The sequence below is a fragment of the Aythya fuligula genome, chromosome 5 (genome assembly GCF_009819795.1).
Source record: "Aythya fuligula isolate bAytFul2 chromosome 5, bAytFul2.pri, whole genome shotgun sequence".
NCBI lineage: Eukaryota > Metazoa > Chordata > Aves > Anseriformes > Anatidae > Aythya > Aythya fuligula.
Window position 1 is genome coordinate 39,695,277 of NC_045563.1, and position 20,868 is coordinate 39,716,144.

The 20,868-nt window shown below is 37.7% G+C and overlaps 1 protein-coding gene across 2 annotated transcripts in view; it reads left to right on the forward strand.

Annotated features, from left to right (window-relative positions):
* Positions 1-345: 345 nt before the first annotated feature.
* The window catches only part of RASGRP1 (RAS guanyl releasing protein 1), a 42,536-nt gene continuing 22,013 nt past the window's right edge, over positions 346-20,868 (forward strand). Inside the window, exons 1-3 of one of the 2 annotated variants that reach the window (XM_032189310.1) lie at positions 346-704; positions 2,698-2,867; positions 19,592-19,697. In XM_032189310.1, coding sequence (XP_032045201.1) covers positions 673-704; positions 2,698-2,867; positions 19,592-19,697 — 308 coding nt within the window. In that variant the 5' untranslated portion in view covers positions 346-672. Of the gene's footprint in view, positions 705-1,321; positions 1,458-2,697; positions 2,868-19,591; positions 19,698-20,868 lie in introns of those variants that run through there. The other variant, XM_032189311.1, reaches the window with a different exon arrangement.

A 20,868-nucleotide genomic window follows, 5' to 3' on the forward strand; every position in this document is an offset into this window, starting at 1 on the left:
CCAGAACGGGACAGTCAGCAGTGCAGACGCCTGGGGTACATCACATCTCATCCGGCGAGGCAGCGTGAGGTGGCAGCCGACAGGAGCTGCACAAAGGCATCTCAGCCTCCACTTCCAGCCGCCAGCACCTCGGGGAAAGCCGAGCCACGGCCCCACGGAGCAGCTCCCCGCGGGTGCTCGCCCACACTGAATACGCCCTGCGCCGCTCCCTCGGGGCTGAGGGTTTGGTCCCCCGGGACCTCCCAGGGGCTGCGGCGGCCCCCGGCCCCCACGCGGGACGTCCCGCAGGCGGGGCGCAGGCGTGCAGGGCCGCAGCGTTTGCCTGGAGGCACGCGTGGGCTCCGCCAGGGCCGGCCCCCGGGGGCTGCCCCCAAGGCAGGGTCGCGGCCGGCATCGGAGCCAGGCAGGAGCGGGCGCTTCAGTACCTGGTAAACGCGGCGGCTTCAAAGAAGAGCAGCCTGGCGGCTCGGGACTTCCTTCTGCCGATAAGATCTTCGCCTTCGCTCGTCACGGGCGGCGGCTGCCCCGCTCACTCGGCTGCGAGCTGCTAAGGCGAGGCGAGGCGGGAGCGGGCGATGCGCGGGGCCGCCCCGCTGCCCCGACCCCCTCCGTCCCGCGCAGCCCCGCGCCCCGCTCCGCCGGCCGGGCGGCGGAGCCGAGGCTAGCGGCGACATGGGGACCCTGGGCAAGAGGAGGGAGAACCGGTGAGTCCGCTCGGGCCGGGGGCTGCGGGGCAGGGGGGCAGGAGGCGGCGGGCAAGACCCGCTTTCACCCTTCCCAGCGCCGGTCTCGCCGCGGGGCGCTCGGAACCTGGGGGGGACAGGGCTCTGCCGGGGGGCGCCTCCGCCCCCGGGGAACCTGCGGGTGTTGCGGAGGTCCCTGAGGGGTCCCCTCCGCGGCCCCCGGGGGCTGCGCTACCGCCTGGCCAGTTTTGGGGTGCCTCTTCCGCCGGGGTCCGCCGAGCGGGCCGCGGCGTTGCTCCGACCCTATCTGGGGCCGTGAACTTTGCTTTTGTGCGCTGTTCGGTGCCGGCTCGGATGACCAGACCGAAAATATCCCCCACTAAAACTCGGGCTTCGCCGCCACCGCGTCCCGAGCATCCTCTGCCCTGAGCTGCGGGGGCCCGGCACGAAGCTAGGAGGGGTGGTGGCCGAGCATGTAAAAAGAGAACCCTGAAAGCTGATCGGGCCCTCGCTCTGCTTTATGAGAGAACAGGAAGTCAGATCACAGAGCGACGAGGGAAATTTAGAGAAAGGGGGAAGGGAACAGAAAATTCTTTGCATAGCTAGTGCCAGATTGAGCGCAGGAGAGCTGAGCGATGGTCGCTGGCTCTGCGGGGTCAGGGCTGCGCTCTGCTGGCGGTGGGCGAGGAGTGAGATCACGTGGAGTTCTGTGGCTTTTCCAGCGTGGAAATGAGTCAGAAACTTAAGCGAAGTCTTGAAAGTCGCTGACATGAGGTAGGGTCCAGTCTGTCTTCGCCAGGCATCCGTATTTCCATATTTGTTCGGGACCACCTGTATGGGATGCTGGCGTCGTTACTGCAGTCTCTGCCTGTATGTGGTATGCACACTGGATACGTTTCTATGCCTTTTCTTCTCAGGATTGTCAGTGTATTAATAAAAAGTTTTGCATAGTGCTCTGTCAAAGAAAAATTGTATGAAAGCTTAAGATAGCAACTTAAAGATGCTGCAGTAACTTCCTTAGGGAGATTGTGGAGTGTGAATTGTCTCAAAATAATCCTGAGTTTTATGGAAACAGCAGTGACTGTTGCCCTTTTGGGAGCCGTGCTGTCATGCTCTCAAGTCAGATTTTGAAGTGGTTCCTGTTATTTGCAGGCGAAAATGTTTCAGCACTCTTCATGATATTTGTTCTTCTTTAATGTTTCATACAGAAAGAAGAACATGTCCACAAGTAATGAACATATTTTAATACTATCTGTAACTAATGCATTCTTAGGCTCTGAGAAACGATAATATGAGCAAAATACAAGCCTAGAACTAGATACTAGCTTTATTTTTGGCCTCATTTATAGTTGTAAGCTTTTCATAATAAAACCATTAATTCAGTCATGTATGCACTCTTAAAACAATTTAGTAGGAAATAATAGTATAGAATGGATACAAACTCACCAGCAATTTTTATTTATTTATTTATTTATTTTGTGAAATGCTCCACTGTAAAGTTGCACTGATATTTTGGGGACTTAGAAAATCACTTGGAAAATCACTATTAATAAAGCTCGTCTGTGTTTTTTCAATGTGTAATATTTGATTATAGTTATATTTTTTTTCTTCTTTACTTTTGGTAACCACAAAAATACGTGGTACACTAATGCATAATGATGTTCCTGTTACATGGCTTGTATATACAGTTTAAAGTTTTGCTGCTGTTTTTTAAACTTGTGCTAAAACAGTAATGTAAACATACCAGAAGTCTTATTGCTTTGCTTGAGAGTTAACCTGAGAGATCATTCAAGGAGCTCTATAACTGTGTGCTCTACAATCCACGTTTAGAAGGAAGAAAAAATAATTTACTGAGTAGTCTCTTTGGTGTACTTATTAAGTGGGAGGGCTATGTATTTCATCAACCTAGCTTCAGGGAATTAATTGCCCTTTAAATTTCTCCCCCTTTTCCATGTAGCATAAAATTTGCCACTCACTCATCTTGTACTTACTTCGCTACTGTGTTTTCTTCTAGGCAACCTGCCCAAGGATGCAGCACTGTTCCTGAATCAGCACTTGAGCTGAAGCAGATCAGTCATTGTCACAGCCTTTCAAACCTTACCCAAGTCACAATGGTGCCACTGGGACACCTGGCCAAGGGGGCGACTTTGGAAGATCTTCTTGAAACCTGCATTCAGTCTTTTGGTGAGTGTCTGGGAGTTTTTGGAATGGTATGAATATGTTTCTGTACTGGTTATTTCTAGGTCATTTACTAGTGAATTACATTGATTTACTAGAGAGTTAGAAAGGCTTAACTGATTGTTATGCATTCAGTAGGTAAATGGATATTTTATGGGTTTGTTGATCTTTGTATGCATGTTAATATATGCCAAGAGATTGATGTGATTATTTATTTATTTTTATCTTGAGAGAATAGAACAAACCCCAGTCATTCGTACTTCCTTATGTTTGTGCTTTTTTTCCCTCTTTTATTTTATTTTTTTTTAATTGGTTCTTTGAATATCAGTTTGGTAAACTTTAACAAGTAATCATTATGTTACTGTAATATGTTCATAATGTGTCAATGATGTGTTTATGTTAAATATTTTGAAATGAGCAGAGCTATTTTTAAGATGAGTAAACTAGCGTTGGATTGCCTCTTACATTATCTGTATAGATTTTAAGTTGTATCTCAGTAGTGAGAAAAAATCCTAATAAAAATCACAGCTGAATTCTTTTTCAAGCCATTCATTTCTCTTTCTGCCATAAGAATTGTAGTACATGGATGATTATTGCAGTAACCCTGTATCCTTAGTCTACTTTTCCAATCTTTTTCATTAGTAAACATGTTCATTTTTTTTATATGATTAAAATATACTAGTACTGAAGCACTCAGAAGGGTTCCAAATACTTTGTAGGTAATTTGTTTAACACTGTATCTTTCAGTAATGTGAACTACTCTGAAAGCATCTTGCAAAGTTTACTTGCAGAGTAGTCCTTAAACACTGAATGCTCTCAAACACCCACTCACCTCTAAAAATAATTAATCTGTGCAGTTAAATAGTAACACAGCGTTGATGTAGTACTGCAGCACATAAATACTGTATAAACAATGACTAATCTTTAGCATCCATTGGAAATGTGTTTTTTTTTTTTTTTTTTTTTTTTAATATACTTAAAACTTGTACAGAGAAACGTGTCTGGGAAAAGTTGACAAAACATCCAATTATCAATACTGTTTTGTTTCTTTCTGGCTCCTTTCCTCCTCCATTTAATTATTGTAAATAACGTATTCATTGAACTGCTACAAAGCCCCAGGTTTTAAACAAACATCAGTTATAAGTTTTGATTCACTGGGAGTGAGGCAAGACATCTAAAGCATGTGTAAGACCTTTGTACAGTTAAAATATTGAGATTTTTTAACCAATACTAACTTGTATCTATTTTTATGTGGTTGATTTTAAGTACGATATGTAAAACACTGAATGGTTGATTTATTTTGCTTAGCTTTATTTTAATAACTTTTTCATATTCGAAGTATATAAATCAGCATGTGCTCTCAGATTCCTGGGCATCCATGTGTTATAAGGACTAAGGTGACAGAGATAAGAAGTGTACCTGTCCAGTTCAGTTGTCAGTGCATGTGAATCTTTCAAAAGGGTTTCATAGTTAAGCTCATTAAGGACTGCTACAGTCATGATGTGCACGGTAGACACTGAGACTCTTTTTTGTGTGTGTCTGTATTTGCGTGTCTTCTATGACATTATGCATATTCTTAAAATATGTTGGAATTTCCAAGCTGAGTATTTAAGGTAACTGTAAAATGCAACTTAAAACTATAGATAACCTATTTAACAAAGTTGCTTAGAGAAGGTTTTTGTAGCCATCAACAAAAGTGCTGTGGAAAATATGTTTATTTTGTCATGCCAACAAAGGAAGCAATGGAAAAACTTTAATCTGGGAGACTGAGGAGGAGTAGGGAGAAAAAGAGTGGGTAAAAAAAAGGCTGAATTATTACAAGTATATTGAATGATTAAGCAAGTTTATTCCCATGCATAATATTAAGTGTATTAAGTAAAGCTACTACCCTTTATTCTAATCAGATTAAAGTTGTATTCTCAGTTTCAAATATGCTGCTGTGTGTTATTTTGTATATTATTCCAGAAATTGATTATTGTAATCTGAACAAGTGTTACTTCAATATTAAAAATGCTGAATCCTCCAAGACTTAAGCACAGATCTTCTTACTACATTTTTAATTTGCTTTCTGGAAAAAAGCCCTTGATGTATTTACTGTCTAGGGTTAAGAAATACAGTATGTAGTAGATAGAGATGTTGATGTGTCACACTTCAGAATATGTACTTAATCATGTTAATACTATACAGCACTTGCTAGTATTATGTATACAATTATAAATACAGTTTTTCTATAAAGTATGCTGCCAAATTTATATTCCTGAAATCAATTATAAAAGCTTGGAAAAAAAAAAACACATTATGTGTAAGAGAGGCTGCTGTCAAAAATGGTGTGTAAAGGGAAGTTGGTAGCCTTCTGCCATTTATGTGAGGAATAGCAGAAAGATGGCCTAACCAAGAAGGCATTAAGAATTAACCCACACTTAAAACTGTGGAGGGCACAAGTATTCATAATTTGTCTTACAGTATGGATAAGGGGGAAAATGAGAAAGTGGGATGTGTGAAGCTCAAATAATGAGTGAGAAAATTTTGCCACAGTGTTGTAAACAATTCCAGGATGTTTTGTAGAAAGGCAACTTTCAAGAGAAAGCTCAAGAGAGCTGAGATAATCTAAAACCTATGCTAAGGAGGTAAGAAGCAAAGATTGGATCTTGGAGTTTGTGATATTGTCTGTGGGTCTGCAAAAGTGCTGGTTAGAAAATGACAGTAGAATGTGGATTTAACACCTTGATTTACAAGGTGGTGAGTCCAAAATCAACAAGGTGGTGGTTACCTGCTGTTTCCAAAAGTTGAGAGTTAGGTGGACTTTCATTTTCTTTTTTAGAAAAGACCAAAATCTTATTCAGTGTAATCAACTTGAACACGTACTTTAGAATGATTAATGTATTCTCTCTCTCCCCTCTCAAATCTGGCCATCTTTAGCTTGAACAGCGAGGGTCATATGAGGTAGCGTGAAGTCATGTGGATAACTACATCTGAGAGAAGAGTGTAGCACCAGTGCTTATTTTATTCAACAGCATGATTTTTATTAACAAAGATAGAAGGAGATGCTGAAAGAGGCTTCTTCAAGCCATGGAAAGGTTGCGTCAGGATGAGTAAGATGAGTTCCAAAAAAGAATTGCCAAAAGTAAAGGCAATAGAAAAGCCAGGACATGGACTAGGACAAGAATTCAGGAAAAGAAGAGTACGATGAGAGAATGAAGGCAGGTAGTTTCTCAGAAAGGGACATTGGTCCTGTTTTTAGTCTATGTAGAAGCTTGTAGAGGCTTGAAACAGCTCTCAACAGTGCAAAGAGGAAAAAATGTGATTAGATAGGACAGGGATTAAAACATTTTCTATGTGACTGGGAAAACCTTTCAGCTTTACAAGTACCTGCAGGATGCTGTTACTGCTATGATCTAGATTGACAAGAGCTGCAGAGTGTAAATGAATGCATTACATTTGATTGCCTTTGAAAAGAAGGGAAAGTGTAGGAGCTGACAATAACATTTATGGATTAAAAAAAAAAAAGGTTGTATGGAAGGAAAGAAGTCGTAATAGAGGAAAAGAGAAATCAAAGGAGGGAGGGGAGTGGATAGAGGGGAAGAGCAGGAGGTAGGGTAAGGTGACTGAAAAGACTAGAAAATGTAGCTTGCATAAGGAAGGGCTAGATTTGGTGGAACCTCTCCATCGGAGATGTTAATTTGGAACAGAAAGGTCTCCTACTTTTAACTAACACCTACTTTTAATTTCCTCTTTTAATTGGCAACAAGATGGCTGAAGCTGTGAATTCATGGAAAAAAAGTAATTAATAAATCTTGGCTTAGAATATGACAACTTCAGGAGGGAGTTAATTTATTCTGGAGGAAGTCTTTGCTAGTGACTGTGATTCTGTAGTGAAATTGTAGATAAAACAATTATAAAAGTGGCTTTAACTCCTCGTATCCATGTTTTCCTATTATGTAGTATATAAAACTATTTGATGGTCAGACCGGTCTCTGGAAGTCAGTACGACTTTGTCTCCTACATCACTGCTTGGTTGTAAAGACACTAGTACTATCAGCTTTGTTGTCAAAACCACCATAGTAGCTTGCTGTTCCATGGCCACATCGACTATTTAATGCTGACAGTTCAGTAGAACACAGGAAGTGTACGCTCAGTAGCGGAGCTCTATTTTTGCTAGTTCTTCTTTATAATAATCTTTGCAAGACTGCATAAATACATGTTGACATATATTTAGTCCAGAAAGTGTTACAAATTAGTAAAAATATTTCAGCAGTGTTCACTTCACTGAATAATTATATCTTAATTTTTTAAACTCTGTATCTGCTACATATAGAAGTGAAATAACAATACTTCATCATACGTTTTATCCATGGCTATTCTAATGCTACTGCGAGCTTGATGTTTTGACTGTTTGTAGTAAGTCAGTTTCTGTTCTAGCAGATGTTTTCTTTCCCCCTATTTATACATTCACTGTGTAGGGTAAGAGATCCCAATTTATTTCTTTGACTTTAAGCTTCTATCTTACCATGTAAATGTTGAATTTAATGTTGAAGTGTGCTGATTTTTTTATTTTTTTTAAATACATCTTTTGAAGATTCAATGAACTATTTTAATGTGCATTAAAGCTTATAGGCTATATAGAGTTAAAGGGTCTTTCCCCTGAGCACACAATACATTTGTTTAAATCATTTTTACAAATGTTTATAAAGTCTGTAGCAATTGGGACAAAATGTATCTGTAGCATATTGTCATTTTTCTACCTCCCTGCTTTGTTTACAGCAAAGTCCTGAAATTTTACTTAAAATTACCTAACAAACACTCCTAAGAGCATACTTGACAGTCCTAATTTCTACAAATGCTTCCTGAAAACATCAGAGGGTCACGAAGGAGCTAAGAAATCCCTAAGCTGTCACAATTTTAATATTATGAAGTATTTATGTCTTCAGCCTTTGAGTGTGGATCTTATATATTTGCCTCTGTGTCTAAGCACTACAAGCATACTTGCTGTAGCACATAGAAGAGCTATGCTTAACCTGTGCCTGCTTATTCAGGCACTTCAGTTACTGCTGGGCAAGATGAGCATGCTCAGTTGAAAAAAGAAATATGAAACTTCTTTTAAGTGTCTGTCACCATGCAGTGTCCCTGTGCGTGGTTTCTTGAGAGATGTAAGTAAAGGGTTTTAGGGAAGCAACTGGTTGTTCTTGTTGTTTTTGTTTTTTTCTCTTCCCCAGAGTACATGTACATCTATACGTGTACATAATACACATACATTAATACATGTTTTATATATTGTAATTCTATGTAGAAACTCAGTCATGAAAAACTGTTTGCAGTGGAATTAATTGTTTGTCAGTCTTCAGTAGGGAAAAAAATTGTATTTTAAAAAAGATTTAAACCCGCAATCCACTTTTCTAAAAAGCTATTATTTTAACTTCATAAATTAGTAATGTTAATAGAATTCATGTGAACCTAGTGCAATTTGCAGTTTCTAATGGTCATACTAATCTTAGGCTGTGATGCAAATTGTTTTGCAGTATATGATCAGCTTATTAAACCAGCTTGTTGACTCAGTGTGGGATAAAGAGAGTGTTTGTAAACTAACCTTAGAAATCTGGGAAACTGGTTCAGGACTGATCTGGATGAAAGATGCCAGATAAATATGTGATAGAATTGAGACCATCTGTCAAAGGAGCTGGTTGTCTCTGTAGGTGATCAACAAGTTGATCATAATTTATGTTTTCAAAAATAAATAATTATTAAAAAAAAAAAAAAAACAACCTATGTTAGCAGTGTTGTCTAGTTCTGTGACCTCATATTTCTATAGCTCACTTTTGTATCAGTATCATGCAAAAACATAATGAGTCTTCTAAGAAAAAAATTCTACTCAACATAAATACATTCTTCTAGTCTAGTTGCAATATGCAATAACTAATAAAACAATCACAGTTCAAGTACCAAGTTTATCAAGTTTATCTTTACTCTTTTACCAAATATACCAAATTATAGAATATAATTGCCTTTTAGTCAGAATTCTGGCTTTTTTTTTTTGTTGTTAGCATTGCCTAGCCAGTCATTTGTTTGTTTGTCTCATGTTTGTCCCTTCTGCTCCCAAAGTCTAGAGTGAATGTTGAAGTCCCTGACCCCCCCAAAAAGTGATTAAAGTTTGTTCACAGTGTTATACTGTGTTACAATGGCATCAATGATTATGTGTTTAGTAATTTGGGTGTGATTTGGTCAAATACAGCGCAGAAAATTTAGTATTGCTTGGCAACAGAAACTATGTTAATGATCAGTTAATGACATTGTGGGAACAGAAGAGCAGCTGTTGCTCTGTAGAAAGCTAAGTGCCATTTAGCTAACTATTAATGGTAATTGTGATAGTACCAAAAAGAAAATGATTTTTTTTTTTTTTTTTTAAACTGATGTCTGTGGGTTTTTTTCCCAAAGAAATTAAACTGGATTTCTTTGTGTGTGTTTTAAAGTTCCAATTAGCTAATTTGACTTCGGTCTTTTCAATATAGTTGTCTGAGTCATGAAATAAACAATAAAAGAAAATACATAGAACTTAGACATCTTGCTTTACAAAGCTGCCTCCCATTTACTGATAGTTACCATAGGGCTATGACAGAAAATTATATCTTCATACCTGTAAATGTAACTTCAGAAAAACAATATAACTTCTAATTTGCAGTGCACAAAAGCTTAGATAGCAATAGAAAATAATTCATTCTCTTGAGAATGTTTCATGAATTTCAATTCTTTCTTCTCTACAGCATATGTATGAAGTAGAAGCAAGAAATCAGTCACTTGCTCTTTAGGCTTCCCCGTGTGTTTTACTTGTTTGGTTTGTGTATGCTTTAATGTTGAGTCTTTCAGTATTCTGCTGTTTATTGCCAGGTATAAATACATACTTTGGCAATGCTCTTTATAAGTCTGAGAAAGAAGGGGCTTCCCATGAAGTATTACACAGTTCAGTAGATGTTTCTGTTACCCAGGATAATTTTCTAAAATTTATAAAAAAAGATAAATTTCTAAACATGATAACACTTTTTTCCTCGCATTAAAGAGGTCAGAATGTGAAAGTGCAAAAGCTGGGAAAAGGCAAAGGTAAGAGAGCACCCATTAATAGCTATTAAGATTGTATTTGCATTGGAAATAACTTCAGGAATCCTCAAACACTGCAGCTTTAATGTTCATGTGTATATAGAGGTCATGTTAAGAAGAATAAAGTGCTTAGTGTCACCTATATTGTGGTCATGCCATAATTCCTTTCTTTTGAAATACAGAATCCTCTGGCAGAGAACTGTAGTGTGAGATGATTTTTTTCTATGTTAACCTTTACGTTTTCTTGAAAATATTTCACCTTCCAAATTTATGGTTTGGATAAGGATGAGGTTGTCAGCTCTGTTCCTCAGCTATATTTAATCAGCTCTGTCTAATGTTGGTCTCCACTATGTAGTGTTATTCTTTTAAATAATGTACACTAGAAAAAAAACAAACAGTGTTTACTTTGAATAAGAAAATGATCAGATACCTCTGTTATTAATATTAAGAAATGTACTACAACAGTACTTGGGAGGCATGAGACACTTTCTGTGCTAGAGCAACTGCTGCTGTGGGGCCAATAAAGCTTACACATGAACATACGAGAAAATTTCTCTGGTGAAAACTTGACATACTGCAGCTAGCTTGAATCAGCAATTGGGAAGCTTCTGTATGTAAGTATTTGATAGTGGTGCATGGTGCTTAGGTGTGTTTTAAGTCAGTAGTGAAGCTGAAAGCTTTTTGGAAATTTTTTTTTTTTTTTTTTTTTTTTTCCCCTGTTTACAGAATAAGATATGTCCCAGTCTGAGGAAGGGACAAAGGCATGCCCGCATCTGCTGGGTTAGAAGATAGCTTGCCTGGTAGTGTGTAAATGTTAATTCCAGAAATATATCTAGAAGTTAGACCGAAGACTGGGAAGCTGAGGTATTTAAGAGAAATTTAAAACTAAGTCAGAAATACTATACTAGAGCAACTTTATAGTTAGGGTAGAAGTACGAGTAAGCAATGAAAGTCAAGGCCAGAAACTGGGGTCTAAGCTACCTGTAACATCTCTTAGGGACCTAAAGGAAAGCTGCTTGTGTCTGCTGCTCTGTTACAGTTCACACTTTCAAATGAAGCCGACTTCATGCTTCTGTGGGTTTGATAACTGGATGCACCAGGATCAATCATGTAGTTAGATAGAAGCTCATTGTAAAAACACTGTTGCTGTGGGATGAGTAAGTGTGAAGCATGCAGCTGAGGTGAGTGGTCACCTAGTGGTACCATCTTGAGAATTTTCTGTTTCTGTTCTGGAAGTCTGGTTTGTCTTAGCTACCTGTGTTTATACCAGCACAGCTGTGTTGCCAGGCATTACACCTGAATTATTCAGAAGTTGTCTGTAGCTGAAAAACTTCACATGGCTCCTTTAGTATGATGACTTCAAGTTTTGAAAAAACTTGAGCTCTCAAATTACAATTGTTAGGCTCTATAGAAAAAAAGTACTTGATTTAAAAGTTTTCATCTACACTCGCCAAGATCAATGCTTTAACCATACTGTAGAACAATGAATATTAGCGTGTGTAGGGGCGTGTTAAGTTTTTACCTTGTTCTGTGTACTTGATATGAATTTCCAAGGCTAATGGAATGCTTTCCACCCACATTTCATTTGGTTTCTCTTGAAGAACATTTTAATTTCTCAGAATCATCCCATTTCCCCTTGACAAGAGCTTTTATCCTCTTGTTTTCATTTTAAAGAATTATCCACCCAGAGCTTTCTGCAAGATTTAGCTTTCCAAAAGCTGTTTCTGAGAGAGAATAATGGCTTTCCCTTGAGGCTTTTAGCCCCTAATGTTCCCTACCTGCACACAGAACAGTCTTATTATCCTTCTTGGATGCATATTAGACTCACATGTGTCTTGGATATATCTGCATTGTTAATGAGTATTTGGAAGAACTTTTTTTTTTTCTGCTTTCTTTTTTTTTTCCTTCCCATTCTATAGGGAGTTTGAAGTGGGAATTAGACTTGGGGAACTGTCACATTTATAGCATTTCTTTCAGCATTTCTGTTTATTTGGCTCATTTAGGGTTCTGCTAGTGCACAACTCATCACAATATAGTATGGTTCTTTCCTCTCTGTAAAAATACTGATTTGTTCTCATTTTAATTTTGGAGGTTTTTCCCATAAGTCCAATTGCTTGTGTAAATAAGTTTATATATTACTCACCTAGTGGCTACAAGCATTTATGCAGACTAAGCCAAATTTAAAAAAAAAAAAAAAAAAAAAAAAAGCTTTAATGCAATAATTCCCTGAATGCTTTGGTTTACTCTGAGTACCATTCTTTTACCTAATTGATGCATCATCTTTGTAAGGTCATAGTAATTAGCTTACACCATTTCTGAAAGACATTAACCATCTAAAATAATAATTTGAAATGAAGAAGAATTCTCTAAGAACAAGTACTAAGTTCTTAGGGTACACTTAGAGTAATCAGTTGTAAAAATCAGTTGTAAAAGCAGAGTACAGTGAACTTGATATACAGCTGTTCCACAAGAAAGAATATCAACATGAAGACAGACTTTAAAACTGAAAAGGATGTAATGGTATTGTAGTACTGCAGAAAAGGCAAAAACTCTAAGGGGATATATGTATGCATAGAGGAGTGCATATGCTTATTTTTATTATTTATAACATATATACAGTTATCCTGTGTGCCATAGCTTTATATATATATACATATATATTCAAAATAATATGCTAACTCTGATGCTAAGATGTCTTCTGGATTACTTTGTTCAAGTTCTCTTCATAAGTGGGTAAATTGCTGAAGGTTCAGAAAACATTAAAGTTGACCAGAGATCTAGAAAGTCTGGCTTCTAAGGAAAAATTAAAAAAGACAATATTAATGTTTCCTAATAGAGAAAAGATGGGGGAAGAAATCTTTAAATAGAAAAAAATACATTGCTAAGGAAAACAGAGTATTTTTTCTCTCTACTGGGGGTTGGATGTAATATCCTGAAGCTGCTCACATTTTCTAATCAAAAACTTAAGGCAACAGGAAGAACTCTGACACAGATGGTCAAGTGCTGGAATAAGTCACCTACAGAGACTGGTATCTTCATCACTGGTCAATTTAGCAACAAATTAAACTGGTTCTGAAACACACTGGCTTACAGAAAACCAATTCTGCATTGGAATGGGAACATTAGCCTCTAGTCCTGATGTCTACGTTAACTGAGCTTTCACCTGCCTGTAACAAATAAGGCTATTTATGACTCAAAAAGTAAACACCCTAGTTTAGTTTGAATCTGTTTCTCAGCTCTTGGTGATGGCATTACCCAACATAAAAAGGACATGGAACTTTTGGAGTGAGTCCAGAGGAAGGCCATAAGGATGATCAGAGGGCTGGAACACCTCTCCTATGAAGAGAGGCTGAGAGAGCTGGGGCTGTTCAGTCTGGAGAAGAGAAGGCTCTGGGGAGATGTTATGGCAGCCTTCCAGGGCCTAAAGGGGGCATACAGGAAAGCTGGGGAGGGACTCTTTGAGGGGGTGCAGTGATATGACAAGGACTAATGGCTGTAAAAGAGGGTAGATTTAGATTAGGCATTAGAAAGAAATTCTTTACTCAGAGGGTGGTGAGGCACTGGAGCAGGTTGCCCAGAGAACCTCTAGATGCCCCATCCCTAGAGGTGTTCGAGACCAGGCTGGATGGGGCTTTGGGCAGCTTGGTCTGGTGGGAGTTTTCCTGCACATGGCAGGGAGTTGGAACTGGGTGGTCCTTAAGGATCCTTCCAACCCAGCCCATTCTGTGATTCTGTTCTATGATATTACAGTCATAACTAATAGCTGGGAGGATGGCTTCTTAAGAATCTGATTCTGTCCAAATTTGATCAGTTGAACAAACAGAGTTAAATGACTGCCTCCTTAGCAGGGTAGCAAATTCCCTTGCTAAAAGGGAATAATAAGCCCATAGTAAGGTTATTATGTGTTGTATAAGTTTTTAACTGAATTGAAACAGAATGATTGCAGGGAATAGTGTTCCAATCTGTGAGGTCAAGTTCCAGAAAGTATCCATGAAGTATTCAGGAAATATTTTGTTCAGTTTCAGCTCCTTCTAGCCTTTCTAAGTTATCTCATAAGATTTGGGGCAGTGATACTGTCTTACAGCTATTTCAATTCAGCCACTAAACCCTAGCATGGTACTTCCACATGTAGCTCTGTATTTAACACAGGTCTGTATGTTTCATTAAGTTTTCCTGCTGCTAAACCTTAAAAACATCACTTGCCCCAGTTTTGCTATCAGATGCTGCTTTAATAATCTTTACAGACATTTATAACACTGTCCTCACACCATCTTCTTTAAGTTACCAGGAAAATAACAACATGAAAAAACACTTTGCAGAAGTCTTGAAGAATATTATACAGCAACGTTAATATAGCAACCCATGAGTTTCAGCTTTGCATTTTGCTGGACTACTTGGCAATTGCTTGATGCTTTCTTGTGTTGTGTTGTTTTTGATGGTAGCTTTTGATAATGACTGGAAGACTTCAGGTAGCTTACAAGAAGTTATTTGTATTCTTAGTAGTATAATCACTATTCATGTGATGTCAGGGTTCTGTGATTCACTTCTGATTCATTTCAAATTGTACAGTAGGTGATAGAGTTAGAACTGGCTGGTAAAGAAATGCTTATGAAATAAAGGCCTCTCAGACCTAGGAAAAACTAACTTCTTTCTTCCAAAATTAAGTTCAGTTAAGACATTTTGGCATTCTTCCTGTTGCCTAATGATTGCCCTCATGAGTGGGAAGGTCCTAGTACAACGATACAGCCTATAGAACATACTTTTTCTAGTAAGCACATTTACTGTAGGCTTGGTGGCTGCCAGGAGATGGTGAAAAACAGGCAACTGTTACAGCCTTGCTTATTAGCTTTTGAGTACTTTGATTCTTCTAATTATTCTAGGAACAAGTGATATAGTTCACCTATTTCTAAATCACAGATCACATGCTCCAACCGGTGGCTCCGTGCAGTAGAGTGGCTGATACACCTAGGTTGGGATGTTTTTACTCTCATTTGTTCTAAGTGTAACATATGCAATGGAACTTTCATAGCTATAATTTTAGTGGCATTCTGTTACTGTATGGATACTAAAATATTCAGCCCTATATTTCTTTGTGCTCTTTGTACTCATGTAGTTAAATACTGGAAAAGTATTTTCATTTCCTGCTTTCTTGTTTGCTTCAGAGATTATTTATTAAAACAACACATTAAGGGTATTTACAGGAGAAAAAGAATGTAACCGATGGACTACTTACATTTTTCTGCAGTGAAACAAAGCTAAGGCTTATACAGTATTTTGTAGCATTCTGTTAAGGTAAATTGACTAACTGAAACACACCCATGCCACTTTATTTAATGTTCACTTAGTGGTTTCTGCTCAGCAGGGTGTGTGGTTAGAAACAGGTATACAAACGGAAATGAAAATGAGTCTCAAACTTTTTTTTTTTTTTTTTTTTTTAAAAAAAAAAAAAGCACTGCTGGAGGTTCAAGAGAATGCTGTAGAGGCAGTCAGAGACAGTCTTGCAAGAGAGTCAGGAAAGCCCTCTTATTGGCTTCAGCATTTGCACAAAGATAGTTTACCACGACTTTTGTAACTTCCTTACACATGTCTATGTTTAGCAGGTTAGCTCTTCTAAAAAGAAGTGACCTAGTGGTCAGAGGTGTGAAATAACCAGTGACAATTCTGCAACTGAGCTGGAGTCATAGTGCATTACTTGAAAAGTGCTTCTTTCATAGATCTGGCAGGAATATGACATTACATATTTGGTATCAGATGTGTTTGTAAAATTGTGTGCTGTTATAATCCCATACAAGTTTGCTGTTCAGTGCTGGACGGTACTGGGAACCTTCAGATTTGTGGCTGCAGTGTGTGTTTGTTTTTTAAACCATCAGTAATACAATGTTTTTCTTTGTGTAGATTGAACCTTTTAATTATTGGTGCAGTGGAGGAATGGATAGCACAAAACGGTAATGCATTAGTGTGTGCAAAATAATTATATGTTACTGTAAAATATCGTAAAGTCCACCTCTCTTGTAAGATAGTTAGATCTGGATGTTTTGAAGCAAAAATCCACTTCTGTTATGCAAGACAGTTCCATTAAGTGTATTGACCTAACATTAAGCAGAATGTGCTATTTTTCTGTGCACCTTTATAATATGGAGGAAAAAAAAGAAAAAGAAAATTAAAAAGACTAAAAAAAGGATAAAAGTGCATTTTGGAACATGGTACCAAGTGGTACCTGTTGTACGTCTTGATAGAAGAGTTTGGAATATGCACAGAGGAGAAGCTGCTAAGATAGTTATTTGCTGTCCTTGTCAGCAGGGTGTGACCTATATTGAGCATGTCTTAAAAGCAGGTAATTTAACTACAGCTCTACATACTTAATAATAATTGTGCATGTAATCATTGCAGCTTTCAAGTTAAGGATACATTGAACTGCTTTTCTGGTTAAACAAGACCCATTAGATGTAAACCGTAGCAAAACAAAAAGTTTTGTAAAAAAAAAAAAAAAAAAAAAAAAAAAAAAAAGATGAAAATTGATACCAACCTCTATGTGATAGACCTGAAAGAACTTTACTCTTGTTGAAAACACTTGGAATAGTACAAAAAGCCAGATACTAAAGAGTTGAAAACACGTTATGATTCCTGATGTCCCAGCCTTCTCCTGTGAATTCCCTACTTCTCTGGCAAAACTTGCTGTTTTGTCCTCAGTGCCTTGGCACACAACACCTGCTCTACCAGACTGTTTATACTCTAGTAGAAATATAAACTGTTTATAGTTCTAGTAGAAATAAGAACAGAAAAAATCTGTTGTTTAATGAATGTTGTAATAGGTTCTGTTGAGTAATGAATGAAATTACGTGAGAACATGAACAGGAGATGTGTAAACTTTGGTTCATGCTGTAAAATTGAGAACTTGTAGTAAAAGTCAAAAGACAGCTCAAGAACTTTTTAAGCATGATGCAGATGACTATTCACCAACGTTAATTTTTATTTTACATTGATCTGTTAGAGTAACTTCTGTATTTAAGAAGTCAATATTTTTATTTAGTTTATGTCCCTTTTTGGAGATTGCTGGTTAGTATTCTCTTTCCAGTTACTCAACTCTCTTCGCCCAATTGCAATTTCTTATGCCATCAATTAAGAGTCCTGACTCAACTGATTTCCAGTGTAGCCTTTCCAGATGGCCTGTTTCTCTCTTATCTGTGCAAACAGTGGGTAGTTAAATACAATTAGTATATCCCATACTACAGAAAATGACTGGTTTCTATCTGCTACACTGAGAGAACATGTATTTATACAGTTCAAAATGCTTATTATTCTTTAGCTCTACTTGATTCCCTGAAAGGAAACTAAACCTTTATACTGTTGTTGTAGTGCAGGAGTACTAACAGTTCCTGTACATTGCTACCAAAAAGCCCTAGATGTTTAAGGATGTGCCTGTGGTTGGTAACAGGGTATTTTTAAGCTCTTCGTATCATCTTAGTTGAATCGTATGCTAAGCAGAGTCTTCTGTATTTCTTGAGTGGTGAATGCACTGTCACGACCTTGGAGCTCAGCTAACACGTGAAAACAAAATTGGAAGTGTGGCAAAGAGCACACAAATCTCTAAACATATCTGCAAGTGCTTCTGTTAACTTAAACCTGTCACTCTTTTAAAAGAGGCTGAGAATAACACTACAGAGATTAGTCTTCAGGACTTTTATCATCTTACTTGTTTTCTTAGTGTAAGCGCAGGGAGGTTTGGCTTTTGAAAAGCTTAGCCTTAAATTCTGCATTGATAGCAATTGCTCATAGGAAATTTTCTGCAACTTATTCTCCTAACTCTCCAGTGCTTTCTCTCCGTAAGTTTATCAGACTGAGGTTATACGTACAGCCATGTTTTCTACACACCTAAATTTTTCAGTTAGAGCCTTTCTAACTGAGTCACTAAGAGATGCTACTGCCCACTACTCAGTTGTGGTGTGCTCTGTTGTGATGCTGCAAACATTTCTGTTTGCCTTAAAATATTGGGCTAGTGTGTATTGCATCAGCTGTTTTAAAAAACCAACCAACCAACCAAACAAACAAACAAAAAACCATAAACCACCTCTCCCACCCATACCCCCCTTACCTGAAAAGATTTAATGAACTTGTTTTGACTGAAATTTGTAAAAAGTGATGGAATTGCTGAATTTATCAAAGAAGCTTAAAATGATCATACAATGCAAAAATTTGATGGAAAGACAGGACTCTGTAAAGAATTGACTGTGCAGAAGGGAGACATCCACCTTGGTGCCCAAGTTGGTGTAGGGGCAGTGGGGTGAGCCTCCTGTGTGTATGGCTGGATTTGACTGTAAGGGTCCTGTCACAGCATGTACTGCCCTGTGTTGGCTCTCTGTAAGCATGAGTGGGGATTTGTGGCATTGATACAGGGAAGAGAAGGCAAAGATTTCCAGGGGGCAGTAAAGGGTGTGAATAGGGCTGTTGTGAAGAATAGAGGAGACACATCTAGAAGCTATCAGGCTTTGTTAGTTCTACCAAAGATCCAATGTATTGATCAAAAGGAAAGCCCTGGGTTTTGGGGTCCTCTCTTCACATTTGGTACCTCCCTGTATAAGGGCATGGCAATTGTTGCTCAGTGACTAACACAGATTATGTTGTCTTGTGAGTGGACTCAGCTTAATGTTCCTTTTTCTGTGCTGTGCGATTTATTTTTTTTCCTCTACCATTATATTCCACTTCTTATGTTCCAGATCTGCTGTTTCACCCGCCTCTTCTGTTTTGCCTTACTGTACTTCTGCATACTGCTCTTGTTAAATGGCAACTGCATTTGTCCTGATAGAGGACTAAATATTTAAAAATTATTGAAAAATACATTTTGAAAAGGTGTCTAATTCCACTTCAAGCTACCTAGTTTGTCTCATGGCAGTCTGTACACAACCATTGCCTGTTAATATTAACAAAGTAGTTAAAGTGTGTGTAACAGAAAAGGAAACGTTGTAAAACATTCTGATATATTTGATGTCCTTGATCTTTTCCAAATATGGAAAAAAAATACAATACCCAGAAGACAAATGTAGTCTAAAAATGTCCTTCAAGTGAAATCCTTGTAATACACAGTTCAAGGAAATTCATTATGGCTTCTAGGTCCACTGCTAAGTATGCATCAGTTAACCCCTAGACTTCTGTATACATTGTGTCTCATTCCATGCATTTCTAGGTCCTAACCTGTGTGTATACTTCAGGATTATATGTGTCAGCAACAGAAAAAGGTTCACAAGCACTTAAGAATATCTCAATTCCCTTTCATGAGTTCAGTCATGCCACTGACTTATATGATTCGGTAGCCTTAACTCTCTTGCTCCTCAATTCATTGATTCAAAGGTTATCTCACCTGCCTAAAGCTAACTATTTAAGTTATTGTTGCTGGGCTCAGATCATTATGTATACTTGTCTAAATACTTGACTGTTTTTGAGACAAAGCTTTTTGTTTTTTAATTGTTATATAGCTCTTATCACAAAAAAGATGGACTTCCTAAGTCAGTATGTAACTGCTGTCTGTCAAACAGCATAGACAAACAGGCATGATTAAAATTATTGTTCTGAAGAAGCCTCTTGCATGTTGTTTATGAAATTGTATCAAGATTCCTATATATATATATATATATTTATTTATTTTTCAGATTTAGAAGGAAATGCTTATCAGAACAACCAGCTGCTAAAGATGATTCTGACCATGCATCAGTTTTTCATCTCCTCTGCAGACATGCTCCAGAAACTTGTTGATCTATATCCTTTGTAATATCCAACTGTTGTTAAGGTAAAATTAGATATACTTGACAATTTTAAAATAGGTAAGTGTAGAATACTTAATTTAGGGGTATACTACTGTTTCGCTAATAAAACAATGGATTTGCTCCTTACAAATTTTGTGGCTGTATAATGTTTTTTTGTTTGTTTGTTTTGTTTTAGTGTTGTTTTGTTTTTTGTTTGTTTTTGTCTGTTTGGTTTAGTTTATGATCTACAGAGAGAGATGAAATTCCAGTTCAGATTTTAAGTTGGATAAATCACCCTCCATTAGCTGTGGAAGAAATACCTAGGGAATATCTAACAGGTGTTAGATTAAATTAGGCACCTTAGTTAGATACTATGAACCTGGGACTGGTCCAGATTTCTCTTTATTTTTCTCTCCTCTATACAAGTAGAAGAAAAAGGCACAAAAGCATTTTTTTTTTTTTTAAATAGTCTGATTTTATCACCTGGAGATGACAATTTTCTACAAGTATTCTTTCTCGTGCAAATTTTCCCACAAATTTCTTGAGTGATTTTGGATAGTTAGGAATGATTTAATTTCAGGTGGTTTGTTCAGAGCACTTCAAAATACTTGGGAAACCTTTTCAGGCTTCATGAACTCTACTGTCAGTCTCATTTAAGCACTTAATACAGGTACTTTTTTTGTGGATTTTCTCTCCTCAGTTGGGGAAGATTTCAGCTGCAGTTAATCTCAATCAATCTGTGAGAGAATCTACAAGGTGTTTTCATTAAATTATTTTTTGTAGTACTGAAAATATATGTATTATCTATAGCAGAATACTGAAGATACATATAATATATTTTTTCCAAATGTATCTTCCATGTCTTCATAAGGTATTGGTTACAATATAAGAATATGTGTTTTACAGAGCTAATAGACTAAAAGTATGGATGTTTCTTTCTAGGTACCAGAGCATGTCAAATGAAAACTATTGCAGTCAGAGGGGTAAGATTAGCAAGGAGTATTTTATATAGCTGTTTATATTTAAAAGAAAATATACTCCTTTTTTTTTTTTTCTTTTTTGAAAAGCTTCAGTGACTCATACTAAACCGGAGTATTTATTAATTAAACATAATTGATATATTTGGTATTGTTTCAAATTTTAGTGAGATATGCAAGTGATTTTTATGAGAAATTGTGAAGTAT